This window comes from Lasioglossum baleicum, chromosome 9 (assembly GCF_051020765.1).
Source record: "Lasioglossum baleicum chromosome 9, iyLasBale1, whole genome shotgun sequence".
Taxonomy (NCBI): Eukaryota; Metazoa; Arthropoda; class Insecta; order Hymenoptera; family Halictidae; genus Lasioglossum; species Lasioglossum baleicum.
The window spans coordinates 11,053,095-11,069,233 of record NC_134937.1 but is presented as its reverse complement, the minus strand read 5'-3'; the positions used below and the strand labels follow the sequence as shown (position 1 = coordinate 11,069,233).

The 16,139-nt window shown below is 43.5% G+C and overlaps 1 protein-coding gene across 1 annotated transcript in view; it reads left to right on the top strand.

Annotated features, from left to right (window-relative positions):
• The first annotated feature begins 912 nt into the window (after nt 1-912).
• Shaker (potassium voltage-gated channel protein Shaker) overlaps nt 913-16,139 on the top strand; it is a 225,530-nt gene continuing 210,303 nt past the window's right edge. Inside the window, exon 1 of the mRNA XM_076431094.1 lies at nt 913-6,214. Within this exon, the coding sequence (XP_076287209.1) occupies nt 6,150-6,214 (65 nt within the window). The 5' untranslated portion in view covers nt 913-6,149. The remainder of the gene's footprint in view (nt 6,215-16,139) is intronic.

The following is a 16,139-nucleotide window of genomic DNA, read 5'->3' as shown; positions in this document are numbered from 1 at the left end:
CCACTGAAATAGTAATCACTACGTAGGCATCTTTTACATTATTGTTCGAGCAACTACGAACGATGCCAAACCAAATAGCGTGAATAGATTGCAAGAGAACTAAAACGTTTTAGACCAACGAAAATTTATGTGAGCCACTGCAAAGTCCGCAATATATGCGCAATATATAGACGATGACACGTGTTGGCAACGAAGGTTAACAAGTCAAGAAATCCTCCTGTGCCGGACACCGTTGGCCTACAGCAGCAACGCCTTTGGGCGCGGGAATTTCGCTTGGAATTTGGCACGCGGAGAATGCTCAGAATGGAACGTGCACCAGACCCCTGGTTCGCGGCGTGTCTCCTCTCCGCTGAGCTAATTAGAGTCGAGCCAGTGGTGATTATCATATCGACTACTGGAGCGTCGTTGATCAGCCGACATCTTCGTCCTTCGTTGCTTAGATCTACCTATCCCTAAAGGGTCCCCGAGCTTGAATCCTCACGGTCAGTTTACATAAAGAAACACGTCTGACGTGCCCTTTGAGATTTCAAGATGACATTTGTTTTGTTCTCTTGTGGAACTATACAAGGTGTCTCAGCTGAAGGAGGCCACCTAAATATCTCCTTTATTTTTAATGGCACAAAGAAAATATTTATGCCATAATTTAAATGGTATCGAAGGAGGAATATCATAGAAGAACAATTTTTTTTGGCCGGTTATTTTTTCATAGTTTTTTCAAGGTCATCGTTATTTTTTATCGGGAAAACTTTTTCTTTTATTCCATCTTGTTAATGACTTAAGCATATTCGAATGTATCTTTTCAGCCGCTATAAGGTGCAATAAAAAAAACAAGTTTTCCCGATAAAAAAATAACGATGACCTTGAAAAAACAACCGGACAAAAGAAATTGTTCTTCCATGATATTCCTCGTTCGATACCATTTAAATTATTCCATAAATATCTTTTGTGCCATTAAAAATAAAGGTGGCCTCCTTCAGCTGAGACACCCTGTATATTTTCATTCAGGTAGACTATAGTCTATGTAGTCTATGCCCTTACGAGTTTATTGATCTGTAATATGTTGTCCTTTCAAGGTCATCCAAGGTCGTTCCAAGTTTTTAGTGATAATCGAACCACAGAGAGAATCCAACAGAGAATCCACAGGGAGAATACTAATAATTCACGAAGAAAATGTTTATTTTGCATAGAAATCCGTCCAGCTATTACTTATTGATTGTAGATACATATTCATTTAGGCAGAACGTACTTTGACCAAATATCTTGAGTGGAAAACGGTGGTCCACATTCGAGAATTTCGTAGTCGGAAACACGGGTGAGTTAAAGCAGACAGGGTCGATCCGCGGCGCGTGTGCCCGTTTTAATTTATGAAATTGTGTCCCGTGCAACGACCCGCGCACCGCGTATAATAACCCGTTATCAAACAGCGTCGCGCTCGCGATTAAACCTACGCAAACAGACGATTTCGCGCGCGCGTGGGCACGTTTAAAAACAGCTGCGTTCTCTCCGTGTTTCTCTCTGGGCGAAATTACACACGGGGAAAATAGCGGTTCTCGTTGCGAGGAAACGTGACGGTATAAAGGAGGAAGTGGAAAGAAACGGAATGTCGAAGGAAAACAAAGATGACGGCTAGAAGGAACACCGGCCTTTGTGCGCCGACTAAAAGCTTGCCAACCGGCGAAACTAATTCTGATTAGAGATATCGGACCGCCATTTTTCAATCTTATCGACGCGATTGCAGCGAGGCTCCAAGGGACGCTCTACTGTATCGAACAATTTTTATTACTGGACTGCGGATTGTATGCATTTATCAGAAAATTGATCCGATGAAAAAAAATTTTCGTTAAAAACAGATGAGTAAAACTTGAAACCGTGACCCTTACTTTTTCCGTTGCAGTTGCGGCCAATAGTAATTTTTTTCAAAAAATTATTCATACATTACCTAGCGAAAAAAAGTTTGTTTTGTGAAGGTTGCACAAATAATTGCTCGCGAGCACAATAAAAATCGTCTCTTGACTTAAAACATCGTCGAGAATTTTGACAGGAAAATCAACAAACGTTTCAACATTTCGTTCTCGACATTTAGCAGAAACATAAACCGTTCTGGAACAAAACCTGTTGTTTGATGTGCCGGTTCGACAGAATGGGTTTACATGGCGAGTATTTACAAACGTTTGCATTGTTGCAGCGACGGTGCCGTTGAGCGTGCAGCAAACGAAAGCGACGAAAGCAGATCCCGCTGCGGGGTCTGATTAATCCTCAACTAATTCACGTATGAATGCTTGACCCGGAGGTTCGCCGGGATTACTCGCGTTTACTTCAGTCTGAGCCCCGGTGTTCCGCAACGGAAAGACTAATAAAGCTTGCTCGCTGTTCATTATGCATCGCTACACATTTCGTTTCCGCCTCCGGCGAAATTGATTTAAATAACAGGGTCGTAGAACCCCGCGCAAACGCTCAGCTGCCGCCCTCGCAGATATTTCCCGACGGGACACGGTTCGTTCGTTTCAAGACGGATTTGAACTTGTTTGAACAGAATCGACGCGTCCGCGGAAATTCGTTTGTAAATACCCCGACGGTGTTTCGTGGATCGCTGTGTAAATCGATGGTAGAGCACCGTCGGATCTCGGATTTGAGACTGTAACTTTTTTAAAATGAACGTGGATTTGAATATTGAAGTCTCCCCTTTCCAATGAACGCAAAAAATTCGATCTACGATTTTTTCTGACGATTTTATTCCACTTTGAATGCTGGTAGCACTAGAATGAGGCAGCGGATGCGTCTAGAAAATGTTTGGTGCACTCAAACACCTCTGGGAAGTTCAAAAAATTTTTTTCACGGTTCCAATTAACAAGGATATGAAGAATAACGTTTCCGCTTTCTAATCAATGTGAGAAAAATCCATGTACGATTTTTTTTTACGATTTTGTTGCACATTCAACAACCACGATAACTCAGCTGCACAACATTTGAAATTATTTTTTGCCATTCCAAGCAAATACAATTTATCCAAAAAACGTTTTACGCGTCATGTGGTGGACTTCCAGCTTCTCTTCAGCGTGGTCGGTTGCGTTAGATAGGTCATGCGAAAAGTGTATTGGGAGGTCGACCCGTTTAGCGGGTTAACAGTCCGAGACCTTAGGCCATTCACGGCGACCCTTATGAATCGCAAAACCTTGAAACCCGTCCCGAATCGCATCCGTTTATCAATGGCGGGTCTCTGCGGCCACGCTACCGCGCGTCTGCCCTATTTACCGCGGGAAATGTAGTTTCTGGCGTCTCGCCCGCAGCCGGCAGCCGATTCGTCCCGACACGTCGCAGCATTCCCAGCCCGAGCATTACCTTCGTTTCCAAAATATACTAGCTCCCACACCGCCAGGTATTCAAATATTTCAGGCTCCGCTGACTCCGCGGTTGCCGCGAGACGTGACGCCCATTTTTTCCGTTTACTGCTGCTCTGTTTTATGTTTCCGTTCATTCTCAGTCCCAGCTTGCCTTAAATTCATTCTCGAATAGTGTATACGTAGCATGGAAAGTTATAGTATTCCAGATCTTCGTTCAGAAAACATTTTTTTCGCTACTGAAATTTCCAAGGCCGTAAAGATTAAAGTCTCCTCCTCACAACGAAATTCGAGGAATTGATCTGCGATTTTATAGCACTCTCAGCAAAAGTTGCACTGATAAATTCGTCCTCGACGATTTCACAGACTCAAATGCCCCTCTGCGGATCTTAAAGAATTTATCACGCGAATAAAATTGCAATGTACTTGAAGATTGAAGTCTCCTCTTTCCAACGAGTCCATAAAATCTGCTGTCCGATTTTTTCTCACCGTTTTACGACACTCTGAGGGAGAAGTGCGCCGTCGAACAATTCTAATTATGTTGATCGGTGTCGCAGCAGGGGAATCCCGGCCAGTTCCGGGGCGTCATCGATTCCTTCATTTCCTGGGAAGCACTCCCGTGATCAGGCTTCCCGGGATTGTTCCGTGACGATCGAACGTTACCTGTTCGGGCTGCTCAAAATTTATAGCGCATCGTCGCCGGCCTCCAGGCCGATATTGCGGGCTAAACTTCCCTGACTCCCCGAGCGGAAGATTAGCCGGGCCCATTAAGATCGTTATCTGCCCATTAAGATCTTAACCGGCGCATAACGTGCGGTATCTAAGTGCATTGTAGCGCTGCGGTCCTTGCCGGCAACAAGATGGGAAACAGCGAACGAGCGCCGCTTTATTCCGTGTCGTATCCGACAAACCAAATCATCGAAGGTAACAACAAGTAAAAGATCCAGTCTTATTCAATCGGCCATGCATAATTGAATTTATAATGATTACCAGACCGCGGATTTTATGCATTTATGACAAAAATGGGTATGTACAATTTAAAGCAGTGGACTGGGAAAAAGATTTAATGCCACCAGTGTTTCACGAGATAATTAAAAGGAGAAAGAAATTTTTATTTGGCACTGTAATGATTACGATCTTTTGTTCAATTTTGTTTTGTGCGACGAGAAACAATTGAGTAATTCAAAATCAAACAGCGCATTAACAGGTACATCAATAAACTGTAATCAAAGCTTATTAATCATGTAAACCATACAATACATTAATACATAAACAAAAGTGCAATTGTAGTTAATGCGACGATGAAAAAGATCCAGTCTTATCCAATCGCTGATACATAATTGAATTTATAACGATTACAATCTTTTGTGCAACGAGAAGAAATTTTCTTCTCACGAATGTACCCACAAATAATCGACTTAACCAAAAGAATAATAATTGATTTTATCGGAAACGTACAGTACACTATTTCAAGCCAGAAAAATTCAACCACAAATAAATACTCATTGAGAAGATGAAATTTGTTTGTAACTCAGGAAGGCAACGCGTTGTTTATAAAATCGTGTGAGAAGCTCACGGAATCTATCTCGCAGCGGTTCGGGCGTCGGCGACTGCGTCGCGGCGCGTGTCTAGCTTTTTGTGTCACTGTCAGCGAATTAAGAGCGAGATAAACATAGAATCGTGTCGGTGGTGGCGTCCGGCAAACCGATCGTGGACGACCGGTTCGAACCGCGAGATGCCTCGAGTATCTCCGAATCCGCGGTCCGAGGAAAATCGGTTTTTTCTCTCTCTTCCTCTATCTACCTTTCTCCGTATGCTGTGAAGTGTGAGTGCGACCCTCGCAGAAGTCCTGCACAAACCGGGTATATTTTTTCCTCGCCGTGGAGAGCCAGGTGTCTCCCTCTCCATCTGTGAGCGAACGGTTTTGTGCCAAGTTATGTAGGACGATGTCGATATTCTGGTTAAACACGTGTCGTCGTGCGCTCTAGCGCGAACAAGCTCTCGTCACTCGATCCTGTCCCGGTTAGTGAAGTTTCCTTCGTGTCTACCGGAGTGAAAGAAATTTCTGGAGATGCTCCGAACCTGTCCGGATTGTCGCGGGATTTATCTATCGGATGAGACGGATGGAGAGACATTTTTTTCGGCCGGATTAACCCGTTGTCTCGCGATTAGGCTGCGGACTTTATGCAGAGGAGGAACGAGCAGATCGGAGTTGAATTTCTACCACCCCCCAGAGAAATTAAATATTTTTATTTTGCATAAAGATCCGCAGTCTATAATTGTATATGATGATTACTAGGTTTAGACAGCACTGTCTTCACTGTTTGGAAAATTTGTTTGCAGTGAGTAGTCTGTAGTTATTGTAGTTTATTAGACGAAGTAGATTCAAAAGAAAAGAAATGCACGTCTATGTAGCTCCGGCGATTTGCAATTCCGTCAATTTTTGCATGCAGATTTTTTGTACATGTTGAAAATCGAAGAGATCGTTCGATTTTGTCGGTGATTCGACAACGATGGTCCTCGTTTTGCACAATCAGTGTGGAAACTAGAACAGCAGAAAGTTTTAAGATAAATCCTGTAGAACTTCGTTTGTTGATACAGAATTGTTGAAAACGTTGGTTTTAATGATGGGCTCGTGGAGGAACGCTGGTATTATTTTGGGAAATAATCCAGCAAGTTTTTGCGGCGTGTCTGACCTGTGTCTCTCGAGTGTAAACACGGATCTCCTTGGATTGTTTCGTTCGTTCGTGTTTTCCTCGTTGCTCGGTGAAAGTTACGTTGAACTCGCGCAGCTCTAAATGATTAATCAGGATGCACAGTGGAATGAGGGGCGCGCTGGCCGTGGGGTCGTCTCGGCGTCCGGACCGTAAGAAAAGGTAACGAACGGTGTTTTTGCATCCGAGTGATCCCTTCCTCCTTTCTTCGTCGACTACCTTCTCCATTTCCAATCCCTTAAAACGCTTCTCGCGAGTTTTCATGCTAATCTGCTTTGTGGTCTTGCTATTCGTTTGCGAACGAAATGAACGAGTTTGCGAAACTGCGGTATTTTACCGAGGGAAGACGTGCTACTTAGGAATTGTTAATATCCCAACGTCGGGACGGAAATTTACGAAACTTTTACCGTATTTATACAACACTTCGAAGAATGAATAAAAAATTGTCAACTTGCAAAAATGATTTTTGTGTGTGTTACACAAACGGATATTTCGATTAAATCTTAATAAAAACAAAGGGTAGATTCAAATTTAATTTCAACAGACCGGAGGGTAGGCTCAAATCTAATTCCGCAATCGATTTACCTCCGAATCAAATTGCAGCTATTCAGTAAATATCGAAAAAGTTAGCCGCGTTTAACGGAGTAATCCGGAAAAAATTGCAGTTGAAGCGAGCCAAATGACCCGACAAAATGGAGATTGATTTGGGATTGAAATCGAGACGGCTGAATTTAAATAGAAAATTTCCAAGCGCCGGAGGTTCGATTTCCAAAAATATACAAAATGATTAGTGTTGTGTAAAAATACTCATTTTTATTGCAACGATGGGCCGGTTATCTTTGGATTTACGAATGATTCCAAGGTCGCAATTCTTTTTCGCTGACCTTTCGTGCACCTTAAACTTCAGGTTTAAATATAGATTATTAGAAAAGTTTGGATTCCCGAGCTGCTTCTGCCATCTGCCGCGGTCGACGCGAAGCCTGGGAAGAACGCTGCCGACTTTGTCGACTTCGATATAAACGAATAAGCATTATACCTTCCCTTAAACTGCAGACTTAAGAACGGTACAGACAGACATTGCATGCGATGCATTTTTCTGTCGGCGGTTCCGAATTACCGACTCTGTGGAAAATGCTCTAGTACGATAGCGGACTCTACCGAAATGGAACGGCAAGCTAGTGAACTACGTGAGGTTGCAACACGAAAGGTATGCGTCCATGAAGCGAGATGTTGAACAATTACAATGATTAAAAAAAGAAATAGGCAACACAGATTCTCATTTTCTATAAAAATCGCTTTCGGTGCTCGACGGATACATTGTTGAAAACCGAGCTGCACAATGGGGGATTAAACATTCAAAACCTTACGCTTGTACTTTGGTTCCGAGCCGGCGAATTCTGATTCGGGACCACAGTGCAGCGGCTCGAATTGATTGGATAGTATGCGGTCGCCTCGATCGTCTGCGTGTGCAAGTGCCCTCGAAGACGAGCAGACTGCATTCGGCTGAGAGAGAGAGAGATTTTCATTCAGGTTTGCTGGTAGTTCCTGGCAAAGGACTTTCTGGCAGCTGTCCTGACCAGGCTCGAGTGTGCTTCTCTCTTCCCCCTTCACCGTTTCTCCCTTGATCGTTCCAGAGGATTACCCGGCATTCGTCAGACACCTCGGCCTCGCGGCGGCCATTAACGGCGGCAGCCAGTTCCCGTTTTTGGTTTCCGCAGGACGAAATATCGACCACCGGCTCGATTATTCCCTCGTAAATCGGCCGCGAGTTCCTTCAACAACTCTTCCCTCGTCCCGGAAGGTCGGGCCTCCAATTTTCTCCTTTACGAGCTCGTCGTATTTATTCTCCTTCGCTCTTCCCCCACCGTCTTTGTATTTATGGCGCGGCTGTCCTTCGGCTCGCTACGAGGACTATGAAAAACTAGACTGCGGATAATTCATAAATTCCGAAGGACGTAATGAACACTCGAGCACGTGTAACCATTGACTTCTCAATTCATCTTGGAAACCCCATAGCAACATTATTTTGAAATTGAATTGAAATTGAATTTATTTGAATGCTCAAACATTGATCACAAACGAATCAAATTTTATTTCATCGAGAAAAAGAAAGGCGCGACATTCAGATTTGTCAGACTTTGTTAAAATCTTCATCGCGAGCCTGACTAGTTAAAATACGGCAAGGGATGAAATAACAAACGAACGCATGCTCGAATAATGTTCAAACGCACCATTGACTGCTAAATTAATCCTGTGAAAACAAAGTGAACATCGTTTTAACATTTCTACGCGATCAACCCGTTTAATCCATTTTATCACTGGATAAATAAAATAAAAGCACGATGAATAAATTCAGGAAAGCATAACGAACAATTACACACCTGTTCGAATGAATTCTCTAAAAAGTTGCAACATTTCCGCGAGCTGAACTTGTCGAATTAATTGTACTCTGCCAATGATTAAATAAAATCAGAGCGAACGACAACCTCGGGAAAGAAGTTGCACTGCTGCACTGCGTCTAATGTAGTGTCGCATCCGGAGAGAGCTTTTTGCAGAATCTCTCACAGTCACGCAGCGTGTTTTTGCTAATAATTTCCTTCCGTTCCGAGGCAGTCCAAGAATTCTCTGTGCTCGTACCGCGTCGTAATCAGTATCACGCATTCTCACGCGCGTTTGCTCAGCTGTTTCTTGTCCCCTCTTGCGGGAATTTCATGAATCCCGTTTAAGACAGTAGAGGAAAGAAAAAGAAAAAAAAAGGGGCAACTGAACTGTTGTGCGCGCAGTATTGACCCAGGTCGGGGATCGCCTGCAGGTAATAGCGACAATTTCCCCTCTCGTGCAACGCGAAACCAACATTCTTGTGCATTTACTCTACTTACGCGTGGCAACGTGCCCCTTCGGTGCTCATTACGCTTATTCATCGGCGTGTGCGTTCGCAAATGGACTATAATCCTCGTATCTAACCAAATGCAATTGTAATGGACGTGGTCATTGTTTTTCTCCCCGTGCGGATTTGCACAAATTAATTTATCGGCATATTCCAGTCGGCAATGGGAAGATGGTCGCGCAGGAACGGAGCGGAAACAATCTCTTCATATTTGTGTTGCTAATGCAATGCTCGAGAATGGAAGCAGAAGAAGTTCCCAAGAAGTTTCAACCATTTGCACTCGGAGCTGCTTTAATCCTGAAAGCAAAATTTTCCTTCTATCTAAAATATTTCCACTTTACGCGATTTTTAACCGGCTTCGAAAATGCAGGAGGTTACTCAATTCGATCTGTATGTGCCCTTTTTTGTTGTTGTTGGTGTGTGCATTTTTGTTTTTATTTCATACGTCTTAGTGCATTTTTTAGTTCAGTTTTCCACGAGGTCGGTGTCACTTTTTTTTTGTTAATGTATTAATTCATTTATTAACAGTAAACCCACCACCATCAGTCGATATGAATATTCTCGAATTTCTCTTTTGACAATTTTTAAAATTATAAAAATGCGGAGAAGAAATATCCCCTTACTGACATAATAAAACTGGTAGAAAATCTGTTTGGTAGAGTTAGGCTTGCATCGACTGGATCAGCAAACGCAGTGCACAGGTTGCCACCAACTCCATGCCAGCTTGTTAGCACGTGTAGTAACAACTTTGCTCTTGGTCGCCACCCATTGACACTCACGGCAGACGCTGTAACGCAACAAGCGAAAACTGGAGCGCGGCCGGCCGGTTTTGCCCGCTTCCATTTTTCCGCAAATGCCGCATTGCATACACGCTAACGTCCTTCGCGTTTCTCGAACATACATCTCAATATACATACATACATTCACCGTATGCTCGAAAATTTCTACAGCAGTTACACGTTTGTCCGATCTTTCTGCCATCTGCGAATCGACTACGATCGTCCTCTTTAAACCGAGCCGGGCACGGTGCCCATAAACTTGCCCTGCGAAACTGTTCCAGCCCTCCAACTTTCGATGGAGTTTGTTCAATTAACGCTTCGAGTACCGGGTCCACCGGAAATTACTGTGGCCGCAGTATCTCAAAACGCTTCTCGAAAATCGTGTGGAACAGTTTTTAAGCAGTAATGAATAAAATATAGTCGGACACACAGTGTTCGTAATTAAACTTGAATTTCTAAACGACTGAATTAAACTTTTTCCACAAGAATTTCTGGAAGATGAAATTTAAAAAATTTTCCACAAGAATTATCAGGAAGATTGAATTTGTGAAAGAATTGTCATGTACATAATTATAACTTTTTTAATACTGGACAATAAAGTGACTATTCCAGTGGAAGTTCTAAAGACTACGTGGTCTAAAGCAGACCAAGAAAAATGTAATAAAATTGGCAGACTTTCTCTGAAAAATGTCTTGCCAGCTGTCGTAATTGATTTCAGTCGAATGGTGACTCCGAGAGCCATTATTCAAAATATTGTTTGCATTATTAAATACGTCGGTATTTAATCACCTATCGAATAATCAGGTTTTGTATGAGACATTATAGGGAATGGAAATATTCTAGGTCGGAAGAAATGTTTAATTTTCTAGTAAAGTGCTAAGTAAATCGTATGTAAAGTGCAGTCGCGTTCGAACTTGTAATTGTCGACGACGATGAGGGTCGGCCATTTAATCGGTACCATCTCCCCTGGCCGTGTCAGCGTGGCCGCACGCAGAATGTGTCGTGCATGTCCGGCAAACTCGAATACTGGGGCACGGGGCGTTAAACAGGTGACTGTGCGGGGTCGGCGACACAAGGGTGCACGCGGTGCAACGGTGTGCACGGTTACGGAGCGCCGCGACGCCCTGCAGGCGGCCGTTCCACAAACCGACAGCCACCCACCCCCGCGCGAAACTTTCTGTTACGTGTCGGAGACGGCCTATAGCGTGTCACTTAGCCCCTGCTAGTCGCTGCCGTTGCCTGAATCTCATTGGCGTAGAATCTGTGCCCTGGATTGCACCTGCACGCGTCTACCTCCTCGCATTCTCAAAAAATCAACACGTTATTACTTGATTTGTATGCAAAAAAAATTGTCTACATTAATCGCCGGATGCAAGAGCCCGACGAAAATTATTTTCTTAATCATTTGGATCTAAAGAGATCTAAAATATTTTTTTAACGACTACATGCACTGTTAATTTTATTTAAAAAAATATAATGGTAGTGTTTATAATATTGTATACTACGATGTACTTATAAAATATTAATCGAATTGATTCGACTCAACATGTTAGATTGTAAATATGTTGTATCGCAGGCTAGCTGTGTCAACGCATCTGTTCGTGACAGTAAAACAATCGAATACTCCGGATTAGTCGTGGCGTGGACAACGGCAATTCGACTATGCTTCCAGACTATCGTTCGTATCGCGGCGACCGATCGCTCCGGTGGAAAACACATCGTTTCCATTCGATCCCCCGGTCTCATCCGTAGAGTCAGTCGCGTGCTGTCGTAGCGTGTAGTCTCGCAATAGCGTAGCGTCGCCACGCCTCGCTATCGATGTCGTTAACCTAATCCCGGCTGACTTTGGAAGATGAATCTACTCGCCCACATTTTTCCAGAACGTTTAACCTCTTCACGTGCTCGAACACATTGTCCGACCGTTGACGATCACACTCTTCCAACGCTTCAAGAACTCTTTCAATAACAATCTCCTTTACACCCTTCTATTATGTCATTCCTCATTTCCTAAAAATTCTTTACCCTTTTCAACTTCACCTAATTCTTGTGACACTTCTATTTTGTCATTCCTTATTTCTTAAGAATTCGATTTTCTGACCCTTTTTAACTTCACCTCATTTTTGTGACCCTTCTATTTTGTCATTCCTTATTTCTTAAGAATTCGATTTTCGGACTCTATTTAACTTCACGTAATTCTTGTGACCCTTCTATTTTGTCATTCCTCATTTCTTAAAAATTCTCCACCGTTTTCAAACTCACCTAATTCTTGCCAGAAATGCATAAAATCCGCAGTCTACGGACGTTTTTTTTTTAAATGTTGACTTTTGCCTTCTCCATATCGGCTGTAACGTTGTAAAGAGGAGGGGGATGACTTTTACGAGCAGCGAAAGCGGGGAGCCTCTTCAAGAATTTGTTTTGGTCGTTTCTACACCAGTGTCGCGTGTTACTCACGTATCCGGGAAATTGGGTCGGCTGTTCCTAACAGGGCCGGCATCGATTCCCGAAGAAGGTCAACCAGGAAAGCTCTCAAGGAACTCGTTCGGATTACCAACTGGTTCCAAAGGATCCTCGATCTTCCGCTCCGGGAACCGCGGGCACAGAGTCGCGGAAAGACGGCGAGCTGTCGATCCATTAGGACCTGGAACTGATGGTCCGGGCATTGACAATTTGATCGTCTGTCGACTCCCGAATTTGGGACAAGTTGAATAATTATGAAATCGATACTCTGAAACCGGCGATTTGGCTGTGGGAGGTTCAGAGTTGAAATTGTTTTTTAAAATTTGTTGGATAATTTCTTAGATCATCGATAAAAGGCAATCTATATCTACTTCCCAATACGACAAAATTAGACCTCTTCTAACCGTAATGGTGTCATCACAGCTACTCTAGATGTAGGCTCTAGTTGCCTAGATTATGAACCCCACTGGCCTTAGCTCAGTTTCCTCGTAGTCTGCGCTCCGTATCGAGATACCGATTAATTATTCAACGGATAGCCTCTCTGTAATTGTTCGTTCCTAAATTATACATTAATCTCGCGATCGTCAAACATTTAACTCCTCCATTATTAATTTTTAATCCGGCTTCGAACTGTTCAATTTCGCCAGCATCGATTTCACTATCGATTTTCTTAGAATGAAGGAATTAGATTTGGTGCTTTCGTACTAATTACTTTAACGATCCTATCAAATTTCGTTCTATAGAGATTGGCGGTCATAAATTCCACGAATTCTTCTAATGAGAGCTACTCTAATGAAAGTTCCTAATGATAGTTTTTAATGTCATGTAAGAAGCAACTGGTCGGTAGTAAAAGCGCAGCCGTGAATAGGGTCATTCACTTTGTACTTGTTCGAGTGGTTCTGCAACGGGACACGTGTGTTTATTTATTGAACCATTTAGGTGTACTGCAACACAGCACCTAGAGACAAATTGGAGTTAGAAACAAGTTATAATTCAGTTTAATCAACTCCTTGGCTGACAATCAAATTGCCATCCAAAAATATCTCCACGAGTCAACAAAACCCAGTAAACACGTATAAAACTGATATGATGAAGATCAAAGATGATGAAAGTTAAACCATAAAAAATTCAGATTCAGTCATCTTTCTGATATGCCAATAGTAGCCTGGCACATAGCACAGCAATTTTGTAAATTCTGTCCAATCTGGTCGGCTTGGTAGGCTCCTGTAATTGCCACCATAAATTTTTATTTTGCATCCAGGTGTACAATCTAGTATCTAACGATGATTTGTAAACTTTGCTCAACCTCGTCAGCTTGGCAGTTTTAATACTAAAGAAAGAAAGGTTCTTCTGGAATGAACAGAACAGATTTTTATTTTGCATGAAGGTGTACAGTCTAGGGACTAACAATGCTTTGTAAACTCTGTCCAACCTAGTCAGCTTGGTAGGTTTGATACCGAAGAAAGAGAGTCCCTCCTGCAGTGAACACATAAAATTTTTATTCTGCATGAATGTGTGCAGCCTTTGTAAACTCTGTCGAGACACTGGTCTAAATTCGACTATCCTAGAGATAAATTGTTGATGGTGCGCAGCGTCACGGGGCCCGGTGTCGGTGTCATTGCCACCGAATACGATGATTCAGGGGTAGATGTACGCAAATAGCCGGACTATATATCTAGGGAGGATCGAGCCGATAGACGCTAAACACAGTGCGGCCGCGATATATCCACGGGAATCAGGTTCGTCGAGGTATCGCGCGGCTGGTGGCCCGCGGAATCGATCGATTCTTGGGGAAAAGTCGGGAATCGGATCAAGTCCATCGCTGGCAAACGGTCGACCGGCTGACCAACCAGCCAGGGATACGCCTGTGCTCGCTTGCCACAAGCCAGGTCGTGCACGCTGGGTCAGGAGACGAGAGTCAGTCATACCGACGCCGTGCTACCATTCGCGTCACTCATTGGTCGAATCCCGCCGGAAAAAAGCCTCCTCTCGAGAAAAGGTACCAGGGCCCGACCCGACCCGTACCCGAGACCGTTCACACCTTCTCCGGTTGACAAATCAGCCGATCACACACCGGTACAACCTTTATACTTGATGATGCTGAGGCAACAGGCATTGATAGTTACAGTGATTTATGTTAGACTACTCGAATTGGTAGAGTATGTTTGATGGCACTCGATGCAAAGTGATGAGCAGACGAGGTTTCATTGAATCGACCAGGTCAATGTTCGTTTGTCAACGTGACAACGTTCATTTGTCAACCGGACAATGTGTGAATGTTCTCGCCGCAACCGGAAGGATCCTCTCGAGGATCCTGCGACTTCTGGCGCCGATCTCTCCGGCACGTGACCACCAGTGGCTAGCCGACCCTCGATGATCGATACCCGGAGTCTGGATCGGTATCGATCCCCTGTTCAGTGTCGATCATCGTTACACATCGTTCTCTACGTTCTTTACATTCTACGTGACGAGCAGACTGTGCATCTTTGTGCAAAAGAAAATGTTTCTGCACTTGTACATATTCTTAGATATTTCTAAAGATATTTTACCGATTGATGTTCTGTTTGAGTTCTTTGTTACAAATGCATAAAGATTGGCAGTCTAGTGGCGAGGGAAGCTCGATCCTCTTCTCGTTAACGTGCTCAGTTGTTCGAGATAATCTCCCGGCTCCTTGGAAGTTGTTGCAGTAGTGATTTCCTTGGGATTTCTTCTTTGGTTGGTGAGAGTGCTGGTTTCCTGGTTACTGTGTCTTCGATGGTCCTTTTACGGTGATGGACGAAGGGAAGTTTCATCCCCTGTTTGTTGGAGATCTTCCCACTGGTTTAATTGAATTTAATTATTCTTGTACATTAATTATTCTTGTACATGTACCACATTGATCAAATTGGGAAATTTTTAACCGTCTCTTACATCTGAATATTATATAAATTTTTACTATTTATCGAATAATTTGAGTATCATAAATGGCGCCTGCGAAATTCTTTCTTTCACTGACAATTTATAAAAGATTGGAAGCATATTGTATCGCTATTTTTAAATTCCTGTAACCATGCCACTGTTTCGTGCCTCGTCTATCCATTCCTGTGACGAATGCATAAAATCCGCAGTCTAATGATGACTCACAAGAATGATCAATGCCTCGCGACTACGATTCGTTCCTAGAACCGGATATCATTTGTGACTCAACCTAATACTTATTCAGAATCAATGAAAACTGTGTCAAATCGACACGAGACACGAACAATGCAAAATACACATTCTCCACGCTTCAACTTCAATTGTACAAACCTTGAAAAACGAGGTTTCTACAAAGTTGATTTTTACAAAAATCCCAAGTGCGCTTTTAAGCCATCTCGACAAGAATCCCGCATTCGTAGCGATGCGCCGAGCGTAAAACATGTTCAGATGGTTGTTCAGAGATGATTCAAAGCGGGGAGGGTTCTCAGTCGGAAGCGCGGGATCGTGTAACGCGTCGAAAGGATCAAGAACCCGAGGTCCTCGCAAGAGAACGTCGCAGACTTTCAAGCAGCGATCCCGCAGGATTTCCCAAGCACACGCGAGAGAGATGCATTATTTATGGGTTACTCGCGGCGCACTACGCCGCGCTTAAAATATTGTTTCCTCGGCTTTTCCCACCGGAAGTTGCGAGCCCCGTGGAAACAGACCCAGAGGCCTTTTCGTGCTCGCGAATCATCCCTTTTTCAATCTAGGCGAGTTCAGGTTCCTCTCGTGTCTCTCTATCGGTTTCCAGCTCGAAAGATATCGTCGAGCAACTTTTACAGCAGCTCTTCTAACTTCTGTCGCAAATGTAATAGTACTTTCGGACATCATATCTCGTGGCCTGTTTCGAGAAATCGACTGTGGTTCGTCGAGAATCGATCGGCGTCTCTCGCACAGGAACTTTCGAAGACGAGCAGCGCAGCGCCTCTCGCTCGAAATTGATTTAGAAGTCGGGAGGTCTCGG